This window comes from Buteo buteo, chromosome 22 (assembly GCF_964188355.1).
Source record: "Buteo buteo chromosome 22, bButBut1.hap1.1, whole genome shotgun sequence".
Taxonomy (NCBI): Eukaryota; Metazoa; Chordata; class Aves; order Accipitriformes; family Accipitridae; genus Buteo; species Buteo buteo.
The window spans coordinates 2,468,095-2,494,732 of record NC_134192.1 but is presented as its reverse complement, the minus strand read 5'-3'; the positions used below and the strand labels follow the sequence as shown (position 1 = coordinate 2,494,732).

Here is a 26,638-nt window from a genome sequence, read left to right as displayed (position 1 = left end):
AGCGGCTTCCCTCAGGCCGCGCTGGGCGGGAGGGGCCGCCCGCCGTACCGCAGCCCCGGCGGGCACGGCAGGGCGGAGGGGAGCGGGGGGTACGCGGGGCGCTGCCCCGCAGCCACAGCAGACGCTTGTCAGGTGGACAGGCGGGTTTCTATCTCCCCAGCAAAGAGTCGAGCCTTGTCCCGGGGAGCCCGGCGGCACGTGAACGGCGACGGCTTCCCCCTCTCACGATCGACCCAATCTTTTGCATCGCAAATCTCGCCGACAGGAGCTGGCGTGGTGCTCCGCAGCCGCATCCCGTACGGGTCTCGACCCACACCACGGGCTGGGTTTAACAACCACTTCCCAAGCAGAGCCGCGCACCCGTGTTTTACGTCTGGCAACGTGGATGTCGCCTTTAGACTGTTCGAGAACACCAACATTTTCTTCAGTCTTTTACAACGAGGCAGGTAGGACTGAGACTCCAGAGAGGTTCAGCTGCTGAAATTAGCTCAACATGGAGAGCAGAAGAGCACAAACAGCCATCGTGGCTCCTGCGCCTGAGGCTCGCTCGTGGGCCTCCTGCGAGGAGCCACCCGCAGGGCTCGAGGAGCCCAGCACCGTTTCCAGCGAGGTTTCTGGAAGCGACTGGAGGCAAGTAACACTGCTATTTGTGTTCGCTTCACAAGTCCCAACAGCTGTACTGCCAACACAGCGGTATTCACAAAACAGCTGGTGACGCTATGGAGGAGTTCAGTACTTCTGGGGTGGGATTTACACGACCCATTTCTGGCTTTACAGCTCGTTAAGTGAATTTCACATTTTACACCCTGAAGGTGTAGCGCCTGATGCTTATTCTTCTGCCAGTTCAAAGCCATCTGGTAGCTTCTGCTTTAGAGTAGCTGTACCAGTTAGTATCACCCTTTCTGAGTTTCAAAGCTCTTAATTCCATCAGTACTACATGGAAACTTACAGCAATGTGATTTTCAGCACTACTCAATGCTACCGAAAATTATAAAGAGTCATAAAGCAAGTTACCATTTCCATACGCTCAACAATGACAAAAAAATACCGTTATCAAAAAGTTACCTTGGAAGCGTCTCTTCTCTTTGTGGTCGAAGTGTGGCTAGGATCCATTCCTCCTCCTTGTCCCCTGCTTTCTGCTACAGGTGGAAAGAAATGCTGAACAAACACTCACCGTAGCAATTGGAATAGGAATTAGACAACTGTTCCACAGGACTCACAAAATATATTGAGAGTCAACCCCTGAGATGCCCTTATTATATACTACCAGTGGTTTCAGATTAACTCACACAGAGGTGGAAAATTGCCACTCATACAAAGAGCCTCAGCACTGGCCAACAACTCTTGTTGCCTCTATTAACAGGTTTACAATAGTTTTGTGGTTTTTTTTCCAGATGGTCCCAAAATAGCACCTTACAAACACTTGAGAATTACCTAAAAAAACCCCCACAAAACAAAAAACCAAACCAAAACAAAAAAATCCCACCACCAAAACCAACCCAATAGGAATTAAATTATATTGGAAAGTAACTTATTTGTACTTTGATAGAAACAGCAGTTAGGTCGCACTTCAAAATCTAGTTCAGATTAAGATGTGGACTGACCCTCTGGGGCTATGGATTTCACCACCCAATAGACTGGCATTTTAAGGTCAAAATAAACTCATCTTTGATGAAGGATGAAACGTTCAGGTATGTAGGAAACTAGTGTGGAATTAAGTTCATGAGCTGCACCACATTGCTGTGGTTTCTCCTAGCCATCCCCATTATTATTTGGGCACTCTGAGCCATTTTAGGTGCTCAACCTTAGGGCTATTGTTTGCAGAAAGTCCTAATAGACCATATTCTGCAAGTCATACAGCTTCAAAGCATCTCAAACAGGGCACCTGTCACAACCACTACGCATGTTAGTGCTTTGTCTACAACACTGCTAAAATGAGAACTCCTTTTTACTGTTGCTGCCCTATTCAGGCACTTCATTGTCATCAATGTCCAAGGGCATTCCTGTAGGTACTGTCTGGAGAACCAGTAATTTTCAATTACTTATTTAGGCTTGTACATCACATAATTTACACTAAATACAGATCAGTCATTACCTTTTGTTTAATATACACCTTTTAGTTTAATTTTAAATTCTTTTTACTCTAAGACTACTGTAATACCTCCTCCCAGATTTATTACAATTTTGGATATCCCTTGTTACCTGGAGTGTTCTTAACAAGTGGGTTTTTTTCTAGCAGGAATCTCAGGTTGTATTTGTTATCAGTGAACTTAGATATACAAATCTCTTTCCTGCAGAAATTTTAGTTTACTGTTCAAAAGGCTACCATGGATCATACAGTTTTATATAAAAGAATGTGAAATAAAATGTGAATATATTAAAAGGACAATCCTCTAAACAGATCCAGTGATTACAGAAAATGCCAAAAATTCAGTAGTTTAGCCTAGACCCCAAATCTGTCCTGTTCACATGTTTACAAAATAAACAGGTGTAAATCAACAAAGTCCAAACAGGTTAGATCTACCAGACAAACTACAGCAAGGAAATTACTGGTTCAGTCTGATGGAGAAATAACAGAAAAATTCAGATCGGGTAAGGGACTAAGTAAAAGGGCTTTCAGAAAATTACAAGCAGAATTCAGGCATCAACCTTGGCGCTAATCTTTTTAGTAAGAACATTTCTGTTAACTTTGTAGATGGAATCAGTCAGTGACAAAGATATATTTATTTTTTTTTTACAGGAGGAATGGGAGTGCATATACAAGAAGAGTTGGAGGATTAGGAGGACTACTGTAATATAAGTATCAAGAAATTCAACAGTACAAAGTGTCAAATGATGAGTCTGGACTGATGGGACCAGTAATGAGAGTGTCTGTTGGGAGCTTGTATAAACTAGAAGTGACTGAAGAGAAAAAGTCCCAAATTTATCACAGAATGGCTATGAATCAGAAGTACAATACGGCCATTAAGGAGACAAATGTGATCCTTTAAATTTAATGGATCACATTATTTTCACAGAAGAGAGGGAACTATCTACATGGGAATACCTGGTGCCTTAGCCATGAGCCGTTATCTGGAATATCCGATTGCTTCTGGCCACCCCTATTCAAGGAAAATTAATTCAAACTGGAATAAATGCAAGCAAATGCAAGTAGGATGATCAGAAACAGAGAACTCTGCTTTTGAGAGGAGACTAACATATTTCATTTTGTCTAGCAAATGAAGACTAAAGGGTTTAAATCTCTATAAGCTTAAGTAGAAAAAGAAACTCAGCTGGAATACTTCAGCTATTTATGCTGAAGAACGATACTGACACGACAGACATATAGCATTATAAATACACTGGCACAGACATTATAGTAAGCTTCACTACCAAACAGTTCTAAAACTACCTTCCAATAGGAGAAGTCAGGGCCAAATCCCAAATATTCTTAAAATGGACCTTTGCTAGTAGTCTAGGCAATTACATCTCATAAACCCTAACAGTGTATTAGCTTCATGAGTCAGCCCAGTGTTCCTGTATTTGGCCTAACACCACAGTAACATTCTCTAAATTTCTCAAACGATATTCAGTAACAGTTTCATGCTTAAACAGCATGTCAGCCCAGATGCTCCTATATTTGCCCAAACAACTGAGGACACCAACTTTCAACAAAAACATTGCACGTGCCCATTTCAGGAATGCAGTATTTTTCCCTCAGGGATGAGCCAAAGGCTTTAATTTTAAGTCCTGCTTTCACAGCTACAAATCTAGCCTGTTAACACACACAAAAGGCTGCACTGTCCTACGTTCACAATCCTCTATATAAGCTAATGATTTATTTCACTAACACACACTACCCATGCTCGGGTTAGGCTCCCTTTGAGATGCAACTACCATAGCACAGCAGAAAACCCTCTGCTTTTTGGAGAGGAATGCTGCAGCAAGAGACTCCTACAAGAAGTCCTTACAAGAGAGGTTGGTAAGCCAACCAAACAAATTATCTGGAAGACTAAATGTGATGATCATTCTGCAGGGTTTTTTTGGAAAGCCTTCCTAAGCTTTCCAAGTCTTGTTCTTTAAACCTGCCAAACCATACTTAAAAGTCCCAATACAAGCACTTGATCTGGCTGTACCAGGAATGTGTCTCATTTAAAGAAAACCCACCACTATTGCCATTCCATTCACAGCTGATCAGCACACTGCTACAGGGAGAGACGCAAAAGTTTTTTTTCTCCATAAACACATTGCACTATTCAAAGGTTTTAATCTTTAAATTTAATTAAAGAAAAATGTCTCAAAGTGATTAAGCATGTCTGACTTCCAGCTTCTTTTAATGGCACAAGCCAGTGCAGTAAATTGTAGAAATCGAGCTCAGTTAGAATTTTATTTTAATTAAAAAAAAAAGTCTCAAGATGTGAGGTCCTATTAAAAAAGTGGCTGTTCACTTGTAAACAGAATAAAAATGTTAAGAACACAAAGTTTCATACAGCTTAAACAAAACCACTTTTCTTAAGCAGTACAAGTAATGTTACAACACCATAAGAACACCAAAAACAGAAAACAAAAAAGGCAGAAGAATCATATAACATTGCTTACTAAAATGATAAATTATTTACATTGAGTATTAATAGCTTGACTTTTTTATTGCTCCAATGGTAGTGTGTTGACAAGTGAATGTAGTAAAAACTGTCATAGTGGGACAATCATATACATATATATGTTTTTGCATATGGAGTTTTGTACCTATCAAGAAAAGCATAGGAACTTTTTTTTATTTATCAAGACCACACCAGATTTAGCAAAAAATGTTTCCTGTTTTAAAGTCACCCATCTACAACTCAATTCACACTTCCTAAACTTGTCTGTGCATGCCTTGGAACGCTTTTTTTCCTCCTACGGTAAAACAACTTCACAGATGCAGGTGGGGAAACGGTAGGTAAGAGCTTTGATGCTCTGCCAGTATTCTTTAATACTTCAATACTCCTTAGATACAAAACTTACTAGATAGAAACCCAAATATTTCCTAGATAAAAACTAGAAAGGAAAGTTAGTGTCAACATCTTTATATGAAAAATTAAACATTGATCTGGTAGACAGTAACTGCTTTTAAAGATCTGCTGCAAACTCACACTGCTGATACTTACTAGTTCCCTTTTCTCCTCACTCTCTGCACAATGCTTTCTCTTTTGTTAGAGCCAGTCAAGGCACTTTCTTTACCACTTCCACTATGCTTTGCTAACATTAATCTCTGTTATATTGCTACAAATTCTTTCTCCAATTAACAAGTATCCTCCATAAACAGGTTTACCAATTAATGCTGACTTATTGTCAAAAATGAGATTTTCAGTCTCGTGAGATACAATTACACCTGAATGTCTTTATATTAAAGCAAAGGATAGGCCAGGCAAAAAAGAACCTGTAGGCAGAGCAGAAGTGCACAGAGTTCAGAGCAGTACTTAGAGCTGCCTTCATCTTTAAATGAGCTACAGAACCTGTGTCTTTCAGATGCAAATATAATACTGCTTGCTGGTTTTGCATTTTAATGCAAATTTATCTACTTATTAAAACATTACAGCTTACTGTAAATGGCAGTTTTGGCGCTCTCATTCTTTACTAGTTGCTTTATGGCCACATACTTAAACGTCTATTAAAACACAAAAAGAAGAGACCCTTTCACGGTTTGAAGACTATACTATTAACAATTAAGGACAAAGTAAAATGTATAGAATTTACATACTTAAAATGTAAACTTTAAAAACTAATTATTCTGTGCTTTAGTGCCCAGGAGAGACTCAGAGGCAGACGATCTGCTGCGGGCAGAGCAGCCTGTGGCACTGGACATGGCCAGGCCTGCAGGAAGGGGACAAAGGTATGGGGGTGGGAAAGCAAAAGCCGCGATCTTGTTTTGTTCTGCCTTGGATCTCTGGTCATATCGCAGCACGGGGTGGCCAGGGAACAGCCCAGAGGGACTAGGGGCTCCTGTAGCTCAGGGTATTCTCTCAGTTTGGCACAGCATTTCACAGAAACAAGACAAATCAGTTTGAGAAATTTTCAACTGAATACAATGAAGTCAGCACAGACTGAAGAGGATTTCTTTTAGCAGCGAGACTGAAGACTGCTCAGCATTCACTACTGGCAATTACTAGAGCTCTCATTCAGCTTGCCTGTTCTCTCAGTTGGAAAAGAACATTTGAAAATATAGTCACATAAAGAAGAAAATAAGAACCTGCTGAGATTTCTTGAGTTTCTTACACACACACACAAAAAAAGAAAATTACTAACAAAGTTCTGGCATAACAGTAAGAAACTTCCATTGTTCCGTTAATTAAGCCAAGTTCCCTTCATTTACTCCAGAAACTGATTTGTAAGGGAAATACATAGAATTGGATGTGCTATTTCAGTTTTGGTTTACACTGCATTTTTCTGCCATTAAGTATTTTCTCTGCTTCCAGTTAACACTCATCCTAAAAAAAAAAAATAAATAAATTGGAGAGAACACTTCGCTTGGTTCTGCGATAGAAATCTGAGTTGCAAGGTGTAGCTAATGTTAAATTCAAACACAGTAGGTTTTTATTCATTATGTTACAAATGTAATTACACAGTTAGTTGTCACCAATCTACCAGTCAAATGAAACCTCTGCACTAAGTATACAGATTTCAGAATCTGAAGCATCAGTCTGTGATTGGAAACTACTGTAAGCACTGGAGTCTGACAATCCTCAGCTGTACAGTAAGAATAGCACAAAATTTGATTCGAATTAACAACTCGCATAAAACTGGCCTTCTGTAAACACTGCGTACAAGAAATCTGGCCTACTACGGTTATTAGAATGCAATGGTCTTACAAATACTATATTTTCAGACAATATTGCATACTGAAAAGATGCAAATACATTCAGAGGAAATCCCAAGTCACCTTGAAACTAAAAAGCGACTTGGAATGATGTCACAAGGAGTCAAGTTGCTGCAAAGAAATGCCTGGACACTTACGATGATATTCATCACAATTTGCAGATACTCAAGTCATCTGCTGTTTTTTTCTCCGATTTCTTATTTCTAGTTAGGAAGGGGAGGGAACTTGCATCAGTTTTCATTTGCTTACTATTATCAAGTGGTCTTGCTTTGGCCAGCCATTACAGTAAGTTTTTCTACAATTACTTCCCTTCCTGAGATTGGGCAAACTGGGAAGAATCCAAAAATACTTGTGAATTCCACAAGGCATTTATGACTCTTCAGACTGTACCTGAACACCAAAACATATGCATGAACCCTTTCAACTGGACCACTTCCTCCCATCAGCATATTTTGAAACACTACTCTGATTTAGATAAAATTTATTTCCACTGGAAAGGATGCCATGTCACTTAACTGTTAAAATGTTGAAGTACTATTACACTACGAAAACACTGAAAGTGTTACTTCAGCTTTGATTTGGCTGTTCCAAATTCTTCTCCTTAGTAATGAAGGTCTCCCAATTATGAAACATTTTTTTGCCTTACTTAAAAACAAAACTTGGCATCCATATATTCCTAACTTAGAGGCTTTGGGATATTTGGCAGCTGCCATCTACCCCACAAATACAACTTTTCCAAAGGTGAACAGTATTTAAACTTCCTATTTCAGGTGCTACAAACACCACCTGAAATACTAAAAAAAAAAAAAAAACAAAAAAAAGAAGACAGAAATGCTATGCATTTTTCATCCATTTACTAAAGAAAGTGCAACTGAGCCCTACACATTTGATAGTATGTACAAACTTATTATGGCTTTACCATAAAAACAGCATGTGGATGGGTCTATACAATCAGAAGGATACTAGCAAATGTAACGAATAAAATGATGTCAGACTGTTGGCAATAGAATAAGAGCTATATTACATTCTGTAAACCTTGGCATACCACACTTTACATTATGCAAAGAGTCAATATTTACAAATCCATAGTGGGTAAAATAATTAACCCCCTAATGTAAATGATGATTTTGCAAAGTGCAGGACAAAACCAGTGCTGTTGATTGCAAGTCCTATGCAAGCAAGTTATACTAAAATCATTACTACTAGACGCTTACCTGGACATTTCTACTGAGGGTTTATAGGATTGCGACATTTAGAATGAAATATAGTATGACATGGCATTAGGATGCATGTTTGAGGACAGCAAATATAGAAATTAATAAGGCAGCATGCTCAGAACAAGTTTAAGCAGCACTGATGTTAGATCCCTAGTGGCAACTATATCAGTTATTGTTAATGTTAAAAATTCAGAGTGCAACATAGAAGCCTCATTTAACATAAAAAAATGTGCAAATTGTTCTCTTCTTAATGAAAAAAAGTAACATAGCAAGGAAGATACTCTACTGAAGAACATTTTTAAGTCACAGCAAAGTAGACCATCTTCTTTCCAAAATCATCTACAAGGCACTAAGGGTAGAAAATGACAGGTAACATGAAAGACCAAATGCTGTTCCTCAGTCAGGTCGAAATATGGGATATTTTGGTAAGAATTCTATTAATATTACCTGTTGAAGAAGGGAAAAAGACAAGAACAGAACAGAGTAACCAAAAAGTTCAGACCTTCAGCACAATTTCCATGCAACGTTAGCTAGTACATAAGACTAAACATATCTGAGATACTCTATAAGGAGGGAATGTTTCCCAGAATAACAAAGCAGAGATTTCAGTCATTTTGAAATACAGGGCTTCTGGACACTTCACTTTTTCAGGGGTGACTATCTCTTTTCTTCAAGCCTACACAATCTTCACAGCTATACGTGAAAGTGTATGGGGAATAGTAGGACCACAGAAATATTTTGAATTCTGCTTTCCTAAATGGACTGTCTTGGTTAAAACTTTATGAAATTCAGAGCTAGCAAAAAGAAAAAAAAAAATCCAGACAAAAACCATACTACTATAAAAATGCAATATTTCTGCACAAAGAATTTGAATCAAAGCAATTATGAATACCAATGGAAAAGGTGGGTAAGCGTTAAACAACTATGGCCTAGTGTGGGAAACACACCAATGCACAAAGTCACGGTGGATCTCCCTCATTCCAAATTAGAGATCAAAACAAGTGTACCTGCAGTGCAAATGTAGGATTGTTATGAAAAGACGACATGTTTAGTGGTGACAATTTCGAAGTCTCAATATAAGCCATGGCTACTCCTGTTAAAAGCGGCCTTCATGGGTGTATGTCAAACACAACTGCACGTTTTTGAGAGATTTTCTTGGATAGGTGACAGTCTAGTAAGTTAAGGATTTTCTCTATAAAATCATAGGTATGCTGAATACCAAATAAGTAACAGAATACTTACATATTCCATCATATTGCTAGTTTCGCATTTCCTTTTACTCAGCTTCCAGTGCAAACCAAGCTAAGAAAGTAATTATCAAAGGATTAATGCATACCACAGCATTGTTTTGATGAGTAAGATAACAAGCATTAGCAATATCAAATTATTAGGATCTGGAACACCTCAGATACAGGTTTAAGATCAGTATAAAGTATGGAATTATAACAAGACTGTAAAATTCCTACATGCCAATTACACAAAAAAATATTTACTATTCTTAAAGCTGAAAAAACCAAGCACTCTAACTTTTCTTACCTTATGATACAGTCTGTTATTTTCCCATTCTAATAACTTCTGAATTGATCTTCTAGTCTAAAAAGTAAGTCAAAACTGCATTATAAAAGGTTCAGTAGCCAGCCTCAACCAGAAGAATCTTACTATTGCATTTCTGGCTTAAGATTAATCTAAAATAAGCTAGTTTTATAAAAGTAGAACCAAGCAAAAGAGAAATTATGAATGGAAGTCCTACAACTTCAACTCCCCACTCCTCAACATCAGATCTTCTTCAGAAAAAAAACACCCATGTATATGTGTTTTTTGTTAACTTAGGACTGTAACTTTCCCAGAATTCATTTACTTAGTAAGAGATCCTTTTGAATGTAGTATTTTTACCGGCCATAGCCAAGCCAAAACAGAATCTCCCACGTTCTCTTGGCCAAATACTGCACTCGCTACAGGTGGGCTACTGACAACACAATTTACATACATGTAATTTCCAGATTTTGCTAATGTAATTGTTATCTGAATCCTGAAAAAAATCTCAACGCTACAGAACTCAAGCTCACAACAAACAGTGCCTGTATTTTCAACTCTTGGATACCAAAGTGCATATGACCTTCATATTCTGCTCTTTCCACAACTGTGGGAAAGGAGAAGATTTTTTTGAGTTTCAGTGATTTTTAAGGTCACAAAAATACCACTGTGATGATCTACTCCAGTTCCTGCATGGTATGCCACAGAATTCCATCCACCAATTTCTTTGCTAAAGCTAATAATGGTAGGTGAGCTACACAATCTCATTAAAAAAAGATAGAACGCTATCCAATTATGAGTCAAAGACTTAATGGTGGAGAATCCACCACTTCTTTGTAATTTTTTCCAGGGACAAAACTATCCTTGGAATTAAAAAGTACATGTTGTTTCCTGTTTCAATAGCCTTAGTTTCATATTCCAACCTTTGCATCTCATAACGCCTTTTGTTGCTAGATGGGTGTATGGGGACTGGCTGGGCTGGAGTTAATTTTCTTCATAGCAGCTTGTTTGGTGCTGTGTTTTAGATCTATGACTAAAATAGTGTTGATACCACATCAATGTTTTAGCTACTGCTGAACAGCATTGACCAAAGGGATATTCCATGACATGTAACATCATGGTCAGCAATAAAACTGGGGGCTATTCTTTCCAAAGTAGCCCACTGCCCAAAGACAGGCTGCACATCGGTCTGCTGGTGGGAGGTGGCAACCAATTTGCCTTTGCATCACTTGGGTCTTCTTCCCTTTTTCTCCTTCACTTACTCAACTGTCTTTATCTGAACACATGAGTTTTTCTTACTTTTGTTCTTCTGATTCTCTCCTCGATCCTGCTTAGGGGCAGGGGGGAAGGTGCTGAGTAAGCAAGTGGCTGGTGGGTGCTTAGTTGCTGGCCAGGTTCAACCCACCACAAGAGAAAATTAAGAACCATCTCATACTTGTGATTGTTAGAGTGATCAAATCGCTCTTATAGACACACACATACCCACAGAAGTTAACATGATCCTCCCTACTCCTACTTGGTACATATTGTTTGTACCCTTGAGAATTACATTAATGCTACAACATCACATGGGCATTTACTTAGATTTTCACTAGCACAAGAATATTAAATATGGTTTTAAAACTGCAAATATTCCATCAGTATACCTCAAGCCTATTCCTCTGCAATAACAATGTTTATAAACGCAGATAAAATGAGCTAAAACAAGTCCTTTAACTTTTTAGTGATATAGGCTTCAGCAATCAGCAGTTCAACAAGTTAACATATTATGACTTTAGTGCATTTTGGTTTTTTTTAACCAAAAAACGCGATACCAGTCAACGCAACTGGGTTTTCTTTGAGGAAGTTGGAAAGTTTGGCAAAATGATACTGTTTTATTTTCTCTGAAAAGCAATGCCTATTCCTTGTTTTTGCTTTCAGATTGTTTTATTAAAGATCATAAACTTTCAAAAGCCAGAAGTATTACTTTTTAACAGATTTTTTACTTAAGATCTTTTACTATAATTAAATTGACAAGTGTGAGAGTTTTTTCCCCTAGTGCACCTACATACTATTTACATTTTTGGATAATAAGATTTTACGGCTACAAGTCTTACAAACTATGTAGCTGCAAAGAATATCATTATACTATATCTGTTTATGTATTTCCTAAACATTTACTGCTGTGATAAATCAATTTAAATGTAAACCATAGAGGTAATTAGGATCATGTTTACTTGATATTGCTAAAGCTCTTTTCAAAATTATTACTTTGGACCTGATTACAAGAATTGTCAACTTTCTGTCGAAAGAAAATAAATACATAAATAAATAAATGGGAAGTCTTTAAACTTCCCAAATAGAAAACAAATTTGTGTTTGTTTCATTTAATTCAATTCTTAGACCTTTAGAAATCCTGGAAATTTAAGTTATCATATACTCGATCCTGTTCTTTGAACTGAGATGGGATTAGCTATTCCTAAAACTATTAATTCAATTGGTAATTTGGTATAATTTACTTCATTAACAAACATTTTTTCTACTTTCTAAGGAATGGAAAACAGAATAACCTTTTGAATGCAAGTGAGACAAAAAAGGAGTTTGAAATGGGGATGATACTATTAAACATTATTTGATGTTATCAGTAATTGCAAAATAAATAGAATCAGAATAATGCAACATGTACTTACTCTTTTGTTAAGACAGACTACAGGCCACAGGCTACAGCCCAGTGTGCAGCAGCAGCACAGACAGCCACAAAGCAGCCATTTTACATTGACAGGGAGATTCTTTCTTAAACAGGCATTCACACGACTGATGCTGGTCTTGAATTCTTCTGGGGCAACCTGCAAAAGAAGTGCTGAACTTCAGTGGAAAGCCATTACAGGTGTATTTTCTCAATAACTGCCTGTACAGATTAAAATGTAAATGAACCATAATACCACTATACAACATGACCCCATCTTCTAAAACACTGGCCACTCAGTGAACATGAAAAAGTCACATTCCTGTAAGAAATTCATTTATGGTGCATGCTTTGCAAAAACTTGCATTAAAAAGCTAAACATCAGTTAGATGAACAGCCTCATCCTTATTTATTGCACCATTAATAAATCAACTGTCCTGATAATATAGTGGCCCCAAACAAAACTAGAAATTGGAGACAGCTGTGCAACATACACACTGGCTGTGGTGGCCAAAAAAAAAGTAGGAATGACAAATATCTGGTTTCCAAGGGAATGTGGGGCAGCTTTGTAGTAAATACACCTGTGTGTCACATAGAAAAAGGGATAATATTGTCCAAATTCATTTCATACCAATGCAAGTCTACACTGTGCCTGGGAGAAGGTGGACCTCTGTCCATGGATAAATTCCTGAAGTGGTCCATATTGACATGAGGCCACAACTTCACTTGTGGCCACTTCCTAAAATAGGGAAGGCTGGAGAGACATATACGGGATTATATTCAAGGCAAAGAAATGCATCTTGTACAGGGTTATGAATAAATCCTAGCTGTTGAAAAACAACTTATTTAAATTAAGGAATATTCAGCAGAGCTTACTCAATATTTTCTATATATTGCCCCTGCAGAGTCACAGTGGAAAACCACATTTTCTATGAGAAATAAGCTCCTTCCTCTGATAGCAGCATGTTTCTTACAAACAAGTGAGTGCACTTACCTATTTACATACCCCAAATCCCTCATCTCTCTACAGAATCTAAGTAACTTATACTTGACAAGTCAAATATAGATTCGTGGTATTGACTCCAAGATGGCACTCTTAACTGCAACACAATCCAGCATTCGAACGCACAAAGCAGCACAATCGGATCCAACTTCAATAGACTTGACCAGTCAGGCACAACAACTTAAAAAAAAATTTATAAAATCTTTCCTAACTACTTGTCATGTTGAAGAAAAAAAATCCCTAGAATTAGTCTGTATAAAAAGCTGTGCAACTACTACATAATCCTTCCAATCAAGCAAGCCCAACTCTGTTCATTTGATTCTGCAAACAGGGGCAACAACAACAAAAGCATTAATTTAATGACAAAGACTCCTTTCACCAAAGGAGCAAAACTATGGGACAGGAAATGGAGAGGACCTGATTCTGCTACCTCCGCCTATTCACAAGACCTAAATTCATTAAAACATTGCAGGAAAGGGAGTAAATAAATACAACATCTGTTTCCTGGCTATTCAGATCACCATGCAGTATAGAGTCAGAGGTCATCTGGGTTTGTACACAAGCCAGACCTACAGTTAGTAATATAAGAACATAATTTAACATTGTGATTATTTTATAGCAGGAATTAATAAGTACACAGAAAGTATTTCTTTTGCAATTATACAGGCACCCCCCTCCCCATATTAAATAGACTGTCTTATAATTTTTTTTACATACACAAACAGAGCAAGTAAGAAAATTTTTTTTAGACTGACTGGAACATCAACATTTAAATATATTTTACAACAGACACCTTAGTTTGGAGGAAAAAAAAAGAAAGAAAATGGCAAAAAGAAACAGATCCCACATATTGGGACATTTTGAATGAACAGAAAAAAAAAATATCACATTGTAATGTGGAAAACTAGCCTGTACTTGCATGTATCTGAAACGGGAGGTTTTACAGATCTCTTTGCCAACACTGGCTTCTTGTATTTAGGCTCTAACAAATATCAGATGCACGTGAGCAAGACCATTTCATCTTCAGTGTGGGAAAACGCTCTGTAGTAAAGTACAGTTGGGGTGGTTGTGTGCAGTATGGGTAACATTGTACAGCTTCTGCAGTCAGACACGCTTCAAAGTAAATTCAGATTACGTACATTAACAAATCAGCACTCTCAACTCTTAAGGAAGTTTACATGCTCCTAACATTTAGATATATACAAATGGCACTTTCTTTGAGAAGTCTTTTGAAATTTGTACATGTATCATTCTATCTGTTTATTTGAAAGATAAAAATAAGTAGGTTTTTCGCTTGAGCCCATTAGTACTTCTGCAATGAATCCCACTAAGAAAAGAGAATGTTTCCTTTTCTATTAGGCACAAAGTTTACCGGACCTTGACAACAACACACCCCAACCCCAAAATACAGCTGTAGAAAGCTACCAAAGACAATGGAATTGCACAGTCTAGAATTTACTTTACCATGAAGAAACCTTATCATCAGTGATAACATCCAACATGAGAAGTCAACCAGATTCTTAGATCACAGCTGGCAGAAAAATTTGGGACCTAATAAGAAAGCACTGGGATGATGAGATTCCATATTTCTGTGCTACTTTTAAGGGAGTCACGGTTCACATCAGGTTCACAGTTTGATGCTACTTTATAAGAACAATGTTGAAGTACTCTCCTTCCTGTAGAGCATAGCACTGCAAATGGCTAAACTAGAAACTAACTTGGGATGCCACCAAGAAAGAGAAAATTTCTATTTCAGAAATTTTGGTATGATGTGTACCTTAACATAGTATTATAAAAGCTACTACCTGCTAATGCACCAAATGCTTTCATGTAAAAGTAAATGTCTTAGCTGCAACATAAGATGAAATTACTTAAGATGGTTTTGGCTCACCCAAACTATTGGACATATTTCTCCCTTTAGGAAATGTAATCACAGTATTTCTGTCAGTCAATTACACATCTTCATTTGAAACTAAAGGAACCGGTGACCAAGATAAGGCTCATTCTGTGGTAAATAGAAGCAAAACACAGTTTTGTTGCTCTCAGTTTACAGCTCAGTAACAGTTAAGCATTGTTACACAGTGACAAAGAACAAAATATCTCTAAATAAAATAACTGTTCTAATTTAATAATAAAATGGTATCCAAATGAAACAGTCACCAAAGCATTTTGTTGATTTTCTGGCATAATTTTAAATCTTGCCTTTCTCACAGGTACAGATATTGAAAGGTTAATATGAAATGACTAATGTATTTCAAACAAACAGAGAATTAACAGCACCTCCTGCACAAAGCAAGCTCCCTAAGAAAGTCTAGTTTTAAGTAATTTTGGAAAGTCTCTTGGAGAGTTTCTGTCTGGGTCTTGAAAAGAATGAGATAAGTACATAGCTCCTGGCTGTGCAGTACACCTTGTAAAGTGACATTAGTTCCTTTTAGGTCTTTAAGGGAGGGGGGGAAAAAAAAGAAACCAAACCAACATAAAAGGAAAGGAGGGGGTGTCATAATATTTTACAACAGGATGCAAGAGAATCTACAAACACAGGAAGAGAGCAAGTAAAGCCCAGCAGGCCTGATCTTTCTCCTTCAATCATCGTGATCACAAACCCTATCAATCACATGTTGCATTGGGATCACAATACCAAGACCACATTTTATGGCTTACATTTCCATGCATTGCACAGTAGTCTCTGTATAGGACCCTTGTTGTTTTAAGATCAGGGCAGGAAACTCCACTTTCTTCCTTAAGGTTCACTGCCTCCATCATTTTCTTGTCACCTGGAACAGTGTGTGCTATTTTGCCATATATCATGAAGAATATTTTGTTAAAAGCTTTTAAATGCTTGTTTTAAAATAATTAACCATCGTATAAAACTGTAGCCCACAGAATTTAAATTTAGCCAGAATTTAAATTTAGGCCAAAGTTCAATCACATTATTAAGTTAAATATCACCTCTGTATTAAGTGTAGTCAAATCTTTTCTCAAAATATTCCATTTAAAAGAATGCACTGTTTGAAAGCCTAGCTCAGTATTTATAAACCAGCTGAAGCTTGTATCTCATCCTGCAAGATGCATATTAAGTCAATCTAGCTGAATTAGCTAGGCCCATCATCTGACCCACCTGGTATTTTTCTTTTCTTTATTGTTTTATTGCCCATGTTTTATGCTCAAATATACACATTTACCTCTCCCCAAAAAAGCAACAAACACATCTCAATTAAATATCTAAGATGTAATTACATGCATCTTAGGTCTAGGTTAATTTATAATAACTATCCAGACTAGGTAAAAACTGGGGGATGACGAGGCAGGGGAGATGGGTGAAGAAGGAGGCGTATTTCAGATTTTAAAAAAAGAAAATTAGCAGAAGTTTTACTATCATCATCATGTAGATAAGATTCCTGACCCTCAGTTTGCCTAAGTAAATTCCTAAGACTACACAGTGGCATAAAACCAAAAAGTTAGTGCTTCTGGGAGAAAGGTGTAGCTAGATAGTGTTTATCTATTTAGGGTTTTTATTATGCATTGGATAGATTTTCATCCTGTGCTTAAAAAGCTAGCACTCCATCTGTATTTATTAAAAAGAAAAACAATACCATAGAGAAGTCTATCAACCCCACCTAATGGCTTCATCTTTTACACTCCATTGATGTTATTAGTATCAATTCACAATGGTCAACAAAGCCATTAAACTTAGTGTTACACAGACATTCTTAATAAAGTATGACATTGCCTTATACTAGCGGCATACTAATGCAAGTTCATAGTAAACATTTTAATCACAGATTGTTAATATAAACAGTCACTATGCTATTCATAAATTGTGACTCCATAAAAAGTAAAAATTTGTATTTTAAGAACAGTAAAAGATCTTAAAGTGGTGTATCAATTGACTACAAGGCTTATTATTGTGAATTATTTATCAGGGTATTTGAAGAAAACCTTCTTACTGGAAAAACCTGACTGATTTTTCATTTTCAATAGGGATAAACATGATTGACTGCCACAACCAGAGGAAGAAGCAGATTATTTATTTCTTGCAACTCATGAAAGCATTAAAAACCAAAAAACCCACAACTGTGGTTTTTAATGTCTTTCATGGCAGTGTATGGCAGGCAGTAAGAAAAATGTGTTTACTATCTCATTTGATCGGTGTTTTCCCCTCACAAAAGGGAACTAATTTATTTTCAAGGTCTTACTCAGAAAGCCCCTCAAATCCACATGAGAAAAAGATAACAGGATATCAAGATTCTCAACAGAAGCAGCATATCTATATAGAGCAAATCCCTGCTCATGTGACTTATGTTGTCACTGATTAGATCTATAGAACAAGAAGGGTAAATGCCAAGTAGAACTTCCTTTTTCCTTTCTTTGTTAAATTAAGTCCAACCAGTCAACTGAACTTTAAATTAAACTTTTGTTCACTGTCTATTTAACAAGAGGAGGACAATCAAGTGGAAAATGTGGTAAGCATTGATGCTCGTATTAAAAAGTGTAGGTTTGGGTGTTGGGTTTGTTTTGTTTTTTTTTTTTTTAATACACACCAATGTATTTTAGAGAGACAGAAAGAGATGTAATTATATAATCAAGTCAAGTTTTAACACTTCCTGCTAGGTATTTTCTGTAGGCTTATTTATAACAAACTACAACTTGACTAAAAGAACATAAAAATGTTATTTCCAAAAAGTATTCTATGGCTTTTTGGTGATCAGAAAGAGCTTCACAGAAAAGAATAAACCTTAGACATGCAAGGTAGAGAAATGCAAATGGTGTTATCGCCAGCCCTCACATTAGACTGTGTGGAATCAGTTAAGACTTTTCATTTTGAGCTCTGTGAGATTCTGAAGCAAGGCCAGAGTTCCCAGGCTGTCTTTTAACAACCAAAAACTCCAAATAGCAACCTGCTTTTCAATTGTACTGCTGTCAAAAAAGCTGGACAAATTCAACACAACTATTTTATTCATTATACTCTGGGGTGAAAATGAAGGAGAAAAAACCCAGATGCATTTGGCAGAACCAGGAGATGCCATCCAGCTGCATTTTAGTGTATTGTTAATATGACTCAACAGCTACTGCAAGAGGCTGCAGAGACAGCATAGCTGTATGGTATGACATTAGAGAAAGCAGTAAGAGCCAAATAAACTTTTTCCTCACAACTTCTGGAAAAGATACACAAGGGGGATATAAAATGAAGCAAAAGAAAAGCACCAGAGTGTGAAACAGCAGAAACAACAACAACAAAAAAAAAGACAAAAAGAATTCAAAATTTTAAAATCTTAAAAAAAAAAAAGAAAAGAATTTAAAACCATAACCAAGAATTTTGCTACAAGTTTTCATTAATAGCTACAAATGAGTATTTATTAAACTTGCATTTAGTAAGATGACAGGACTCCAGAGAAAGCAAGAGACCTGTCACCACTAATTTTCAGACCTAAACAATTGTTGTATTTCTGAAAATGTACTAAAAAGCTACTTGATCTGTAGATTTAACACTATAATGTTTTGTTCCTTAAAGCTTCAGATAAAATATTCTCTTCCAGAGATCTGTCTAAATATAAACTCAAGGCTTGACAAGACACATTAAAAAGACAAGTCTAGTATTTGCAATAATTTAATTCACACAGGAGGTAGCACAAACTCCAGATATCTATAAAGCAAGGTTAAGTGAGTCTTGCTTTCATGTAGATTGCCTGCATGAAAACAGTATGATGCCATGTTGAGCTTTTCTGTGTTTAGAATGTCAATAATGATAGCAATCACTGCATATCATTTTTTCTTCTTTCAAAGTACACTGTAGGGACTGGTCATCAACCAGCTAGTTCATACAGTTCAAACAGTCTCCAATGCAGCGCTGGCCTGCACTGCACTGTGGATTCATGAGCATGTTATTTGTAACAGAAACCACTGGATGCACTGGATCTTTCCATTTAAAAGAACAGTTTAATCTCACACTTACCTTCCCTGTCAGAACAGAAGGAAATTCTGTATCAAACTTGTTGCTCAAGCCAAACCTTGAAAACAAAAGAGACAAACAAAATATATTCCACCTAACTTATTTTGTTTCCCTTAATAAAAAAATGTAATAGATTTTGTACTTAAAAAAAATATATTAATTTCTTTTGCCCTTACATTTACATTATTTCATGAGCTTTCAACCTAAATTTGTATAAGGTCTCATGTATCATTCATAAGGCCATTTACAAGGCAGAGAAATATAGCTTGTTGCCTTACTTCAATACCTTGAAGTTGCTAAAAGCACAAAAATTCTTTTACGATTGGATGGCAGTAAGTTTCAATCTTTGCTTTCTTTAAGAAAAAAAACTCCAGCTATTAAATTCCAGTTTTACTAGGTTCAATAATCCTTTTACTGCTATTTTTCTTACTCATGCAATTTATTCACATGCAACAGATAAAGCTAGTTATAAAGAACCCATTCATCATCATCTTAGAAATTTATAACCACATAGTTTTAAAAAATTGCTTTGGGCTGAGTTAAACTCTCTCATCCAAAACATGTAAGAGCCCCCACAAAGAACAGTTTTAATACAACTATGAACTTCAAGAAAATGAAGCCTTAGGTATCACTGTGACTATTCTTCATTGAAGTGTTCTTGGTTTTGAGCAAGAGGTAAGTCTTCATTATAACCAGCGAAACCTACAGGAAGCTAGACTTTGCTTGTAGACCTGTGTTACCACTAGTTCCAAAACTACTGAACCAACTGAAACTTCCAAAAAGCTAGTGTTGTAGATCAGCAGGACACCAACAATGCAGGCTGACTCGACTTTTTTATTATTATATTTAAAGCATGTAAGTAGGCAAGAAGTTAACTAAGCTCTGATGCTAAACCTGCTAGCCTCTGCAGAACAAGAGCTTTGATCTTCCATCCCCTCTACCTTAACTGAAATCTTTATCCTTTACAATTCAGTAATTTAACAACCTTTACAAACTTAACATTAAGCTCTGTTCAAACATAAAGTTAAATATACTGTACATCAAGTTCACTGTCAGCTCTGCTAAACTATGTCCTGAGTATCTTTGTTCCAAAAAAAAGAAAAAACCCCAAAGGATCTCAGCCAAAAAGACAAGCACAAATACATTTGGTACTGTAATACCCATTGTAGAAACAAACTTTATGGAGAGACAGAATTTGCTTTGAGTCAAACTGACACCTGAAGTACTCCTTACAGGTCACTTGTACAAATACTAGTCTTGCTGAAATGTTATCAGTCCCCTACCATTATATAATACATACACGCTCATGTGCAAAGTGTAGTAACTCACATATCCAAACTGGGCAATGTAACTTGTTTACAAGTATACAAAAATGTAAAATAAACCTTAAAGAAGAGAGAAGCATAATAAAATAACTTGTGGTGTCTCTAGAAATCCAGTAAGCCAATTTAAATGTTTGTCAACAATACTGGTGAAGTCCAATCAAGTTCTTCAATGGCTAATTTAAGTCAGAGATTTGACTCTTGTAAAGAGCAGCATATTGGAGCACTAGTTGTGTAAAACATTAAAAAAAAGAAAGTCTATCTTAATTGAAGTATTTCTCAACCTTTGTCTCTTAAGCTATTCTAAGCACCATAACCAATTGCCACCTATTTGTGTTTGTTTCATTTAACATATTTTCACAGGAAAGTTTCTAGACATGAAATGTGAGTGAACTGAACATCAGCACAGCATGAGCTACTGCATATTCAAGTGAACTGGAAAGCCATGCTGTTATATTAATGCTACAAAAACAAAGAGTAAAACCAGTAAAATTTTAGGCAAGCACAAAGGCTACTAATAAAAGTGCATTTCCATTCTCTGTGAATGTAATCTGGCAAGTCAGCCTCCGCATTTTGTAGCTTTTCTTTTTAAACTAAAATCTTCCAAGTGTTATTATACTATATATTTATTTTTAAGGAGACATGAAGAGAAATGAGGTAATCTTTTCAGTCTTTACAAAATCCTCTAAAGACTAACGATATGAAGCACATACACAAGCTTGTTTAGAGGAATATGGACTTTTCTGCATATCAGCAATGAAACTACCTAAAATGATCACGAAGTTGTAGCAATGAGACAACATAATAAATTAACTACTGGAAAGTTCAGGCAATACTTCAGAGTTATTTAATCTACCCATATAACAGAGTAATTCCACTAAACCATGCCAAAGGTCCACCTAGCCCAGAACACTGACTCTTGCAGTGGCCAGTAGCAGACGTCTAGGAAACAGCAAAAGAAAAAAAAAAAAAGAAAAAAAAAAAAGAGCAAACATGTACTAGCATTTCCCCAGAAGACTCTTCTGACCTTCAACAATTCATAGTTCAAAAACTCCCTAAGCCATAGGTAGTGTCTTTTATCTCATTGGTCATACATATTCATTAAAATTCCCATTGCACCACCAATTTCCATAAAGAGTAACATAAATTAGTGCTTTCTGATTTAGATCTATTAAGAATACAAGACCACAATGTATTTTATTACATTAAATTTGAAGGCTGATGTCATGAAACGTATTTAAACCCCCAAACTTTTATCAGTTGCCAAAACATTCCATTGCTATAACACATCCAAGAAACCTGTTACAGAAATGCATCTCTTTTACACAGACACCTGCAAATGGCTAATATAAAGGGTTTTGTCTATACTGAACACAGGACTATGCTGCATTATAAAACCATGTTTAGTCAGCATTACTGATGGCCTTTAGCACAGTTTTACTAAAGCATCTCTACAAGTTTGTTACAGACTATCCTCGTGATGATTTACCACACAGTTCAGAAACATTAAACTCCTATTAGACCAGGGAGCAGGGGGTGGAATTCAAGAACCAAATAAAAAAATAATGATTTTTAGAAATGTTAAAGCAGAATGTTGTATAGTTCTACAGTTTTGTGAGCAACTTTGTAAAAGTACTGAAGTGTTATTAGGGAAAAAAAAAAGTTAAGATCTAAAGTCTTGATTAAGAGATAAGTAACTTCATTAGACCTTCTACAACAGACTAATGATCTACCATGATTTGGCCTATGAAGTCTTCTAAAATTCAGTATATTTAAAAATCACTATGTAAATTAAATTCCAGTACCTGTCCTTTAGATCATTTAAAACATCAGCTGGTGGCAACTTATTTCTGGGCTAGTTCTCTGGCTCCTCAGTGAAAGCTGCCCAAAGTCTAACCTTCAGAAATTCAGGTAAGTCACCCATATTACTTCAGTTGCAATTTTCTCACTGGATGACATATATCTCTAAAAGCAAGGCACTGTTTCCTATAGGAAATAACACTGGAATAGAATTAGGATGACCTCACTTTCTAGTTCTTGTGTCTCTCTTTCCCTGTTTTAATGCATAGCATCATACAAGTCCCATTATCTCTTCTTCCCCCATCTGTAAAGCGGGGAGAATGCAACTTCTCACAGGGAGCTGTAATAAGATATATTCATAAATCCCTCAAATTCAAGACTGAAACAAACACCCTGAATCATCAGTTGCAAACCCCACCTGCAACAGGTATCACACTATAAAATTCTTTCCCTTAGTTTACAAAGCATAGGGAAGTAACATTTCCTGTTCCCAGAACTGAAAGGGGAAGACTTTGAAAAACACCTTCTCATATCTAGAACAGATATACTTACAAGTGCTTACTTTTTTTTTCTTTTGACTTAAATAGCACTTAGTTCTTATTTATCCAGCTACTGTATTTATAGATAGTAATCAGTCTTACTAGACTACGCAAGCTAAACCCATTTAGTCAACTCTCTTACAATGTGCCCTCCAAACTCCTTTCAGCATGGCTCCTTTCCCCACACCTAATCCAGGTTAGGTTTAACCTATCTTGAACAGAGAAACTCAAATCCTACATACTATTCTTTATGAGGTATCATCTAAGCTTTGTCCAGCATTAAAGAATAAAGAAGACATTCATCAAGAGCCCTGAGCTGAAATCTCTTTGAACACTTAACATTTCTCTTCCTCATCTAGGACCTTTTCCTATGAAGCCAAAAGAACTACTGAAGAACACCCTTACCTGTGGATGATGTTTTGGAAAACTAAGTTCTTGGTAACTAGCGGAAGCCTGAGGTCATTTGCTATTTTAAACACGTGGAATCTGCTATTTTAAATATGCAGAAGGTGGAGTAATATCAGATAATAATCAAATGTCATCTTATCACAACTGAGAGCACCTGGCTCTTCCCTGCCTTTCCTAATTGATGACAATATGCTTTTCATTAGCACCTGGACTGTGGACACCTGGGGCACTCCTACAGAAAATTCAATGGAATAAGAAACTTAACGTGTATCCAAAACTAGGAGGTTTGCAGACTTAAGCAGGAATCACAAGCTGCATACTAAGGTGAAGAATATACTTAATGGCTATTTCATTACCTCATTACTATCCATCTACATGGACTTAATGATATGGAAAAATTACATTAGATAAACAAAAACTTATAACCAAGTTAAGAGTTTGTTTACTGCTCTGTTTTTGAAAGTTATTGCTGTTGCTTTGGTAGGCATATGACTCAGTCTTCAATAAAAATGTTTATGTTGAGATATTTGGATACACCAACCAGAGTCACACTGACTATGCAAGAAACAGCGAACAATGGGTTTATAACTCATTCAAATGGAATTTCAGAAGCAAAGAAAAGGCATTTACTAGGTCCTAGCAATTTCTCTGTACTAAAATCCAAAAGCCTTCTGAAAACAATAAATATGACTGATGTTTAATTGTTTCAAAGTAAGAATCTTCTAGAGTGAAAGAGCATTGAACAAGATGAGCATAAATTTTGCTAACTGCTTTCACATATATTTTCTCTCTCTGAGTAAAACAAAACAAATACACTTTACATGATCACTCTTACCATGCAGAGGGGTAAAAGGGTTAGCAAAACAGTAAGTGGAAAAAGCAAGATCCTGCTAAAAACCCTCAGAAGATTCTTGGAATTTATATTTAGTACTGTTGGATACTGCAGTAGAACTCTGTTAGGGTCAGCAGCTCACTGACAAGGTCATAAGAATAAAAACTCTCATGCAAGAAACTAATACATAGTTTGAATCTACTAACATAGGAGTTTTATAAGAGGACTGCACATGAAAAGCTGGACCAGAAGATGACCCTGGAATTCGAGAATTATCCCTTCTCTATACACCAAAAGTATCCAAGAAGGCCAGTATCAGATGAGGAACACAAGGCATCTGAAACAAAAATCCAAGGAAAACAATGGCTTTTTAAAAATAACTGGTTTTCTTTTCTTGTTTTCACCCTTTTTTTCTTTTTTTTTTTCCATAGAGTGTCTGACTTGTCAGGACAGAAATTTTTTATCAGCAATGTTCCAGACAGGTTCAGAAAACAAACACAAGTTTTACTCAATGTTCTATCTCACTTCAGTAACTAGAGCAGGCTGCTTCTGAAGCCAACTGATTTCAAAAGCAGCAGCATCTGTGTGATCAAAAAGTGACAGAATTTCAGAGCTGATACATACTAACCAGAAACTCTAGGAAGCAAAATATTTCCCATTTAATAAGGAGGTTAGGATTACATATTGTAGTGTCCAGAGTTTATTTGCATTTTACTGGTAACATCCACTGGTTTTGTTAATATAAGGTGATTTAAAAATATGTCACGAACTGATTAAAGCTGCCTTCTACCATTCAGGTAGTTAGACTTGTTACAGGAAGAAAGCTGGGAGGAGCAGAAGAAAGGGAAAATAAAGCCGATGGGAATTCAGTTCAAGAAGTTACAAGGGCATGTATGCTAGCTCATGATTTCCGCATCACTTACAAGTATTGTTTTCTTTTGATGTAGACATCACTAGTTGACAGAGTTCTTGGAGATGCTCCTGCCCATCCCCAAAAGATGCTGGAGCCAAGAAGGAGCTTTAAGGAACATCACTAATACACAAAAAGCATCACAGCAGACAAAGCAAATAAGTACGTAACATTTTTTCCAGTTTAGTGCTTAAAACCAGATAACTAATAAGATGGGTATGTGGTATTCTGATCATTTTGCTTGTGTTACACCCCTCCTTTAGTCAGGCCACATGCTATTTCGGGTCACGACAGAAAGAAATGCCATCAACACAAGCAAGTACACTGCGGTGCAGCAGAGCAACTATCCACTGGTACTAGCTCAATGCAAACCTGATTTAGACTTACATGACGGACACAGAATCAAATCCAACATTAGTTCTCTTAGGATGAGAGCCTTCCCCACCCAGTGTTTTTGCTGCAGATAGCTAGATCACACTGCACCTATTTACAGAAAAAAATGTGCATTCTTTTATGCAATCCAAAGGCAGACTGAAAGCAACACAAGCTTGATGGATCTCTGCAATACAAAAATTTCAATACCTCCCTCCCTGCCATGAAAATGACTGCAACGACCAACAGCTTGTTATGGATGTACTTTGTTATATTAATCCCTCCACTTGCAGGAGTAGGCATATTAAGAAAATCCCTACGAGTAAACATTACGTATAAGATCACACAGTTTGCTCATCTTCTGTTCCAACTGTTTAAGTGAGCAGCAAACATTCTGGCTCACATTGCCTTCTAATGATAAAAACACTTAGCCTAAAACAAACTCACGACTAAGTTTGGAGCAGATAAACTACAACACAGCCATGTACCTCCTCTGCAGTGCGGGGCGGGGGAGGGGGGGGAGCTCCATGGCTCAGCTGAGACAGAGAAGGGTCAGTGAAATCGTCTGAACAGACTGCTCATCCTCACACTGTGTGGCGTTCACTTTTTATCTAACAGATTGTTTGGAAAAAGAAGTATACCCAGGACTGCCAGGGCTGATTAGCTGCTGCTTCTGCACGGAACAGCCAGCTGAACTTCAGTTGTTCCTTCGTGACTTTGGGTTGCCTTGAGCTACTGGAAAACACGAAGTTTCCCGTTTTAACAGGTTAAAAGCAAAACTCCCCTCACAAATCAGGTGACGGGGGGGGAGGGGGGGTGGAGAGGGAGCAGGGCTGCAAGACCGCGGCAAGGCGGGCAGCTCGCCTCCGCGGGGGAAGAGGGGCTCGGGGCAAAAAGGGATGGGGCACAGTCCTCCTCGTGTCCTTACCCCCTCCCGGCACCGCCAGCGGGCAGCCGTGTCCCCGGCAGCACGGTACCGCCGGCAGCACGGTGCTCCGGCCCGGCCGCCGCCTCCCCCTCCACACCACACCGGCCTGTCACGCTGCCTCCTGCCCGCCGCCAGCCCCCCCCCTACTCCTTACACGGTGATGTGCCCGGCACCCCGTACCGCTACGGGATCCGGCGCATCGCGGGGCCGGGGCAGCTCCTGGCTCCGCACCACAGGTTCGGACTCCTCCTCCTCCTCTTCCTCCTCCTCCAGCTCATAGATAGTGTCGAAGTCCGCCATATTGGGGAGTAGTACGCTCATCTC

General features: G+C 37.4%; 1 protein-coding gene and 1 long non-coding RNA gene across 4 annotated transcripts; one reads left to right on the top strand and one right to left on the bottom strand.

The window, feature by feature from the left end:
- The first annotated feature begins 133 nt into the window (after positions 1-133).
- LOC142043238 (uncharacterized) lies at positions 134-4,434 on the top strand. Its single transcript, XR_012653979.1, has 2 exons — positions 134-630; positions 2,741-4,434. It is a non-coding gene; the product is annotated as an uncharacterized LOC142043238 (long non-coding RNA).
- On the bottom strand, positions 4,381-26,638 carry CHIC1 (cysteine rich hydrophobic domain 1). Of its 3 annotated transcripts, none has more exons than XM_075054143.1 (6): positions 26,469-26,638; positions 19,207-19,261; positions 12,255-12,410; positions 9,589-9,645; positions 9,295-9,354; positions 4,381-8,499 (listed from the first exon to the last, which is right to left on the bottom strand). In XM_075054143.1, the coding sequence occupies exons 1-6, from the start codon at positions 26,633-26,635 to the stop codon at positions 8,449-8,451; spliced, it is 546 nt and encodes a 181-aa protein (XP_074910244.1). In that variant the 5' UTR covers positions 26,636-26,638; the 3' UTR covers positions 4,381-8,448. The 3 variants fall into 3 exon arrangements, with proteins under 3 accessions (XP_074910244.1, XP_074910245.1, XP_074910246.1); XM_075054144.1 differs by having other exon boundaries at positions 4,381-6,446; XM_075054145.1 differs by lacking the exon at positions 19,207-19,261 and having other exon boundaries at positions 26,495-26,638.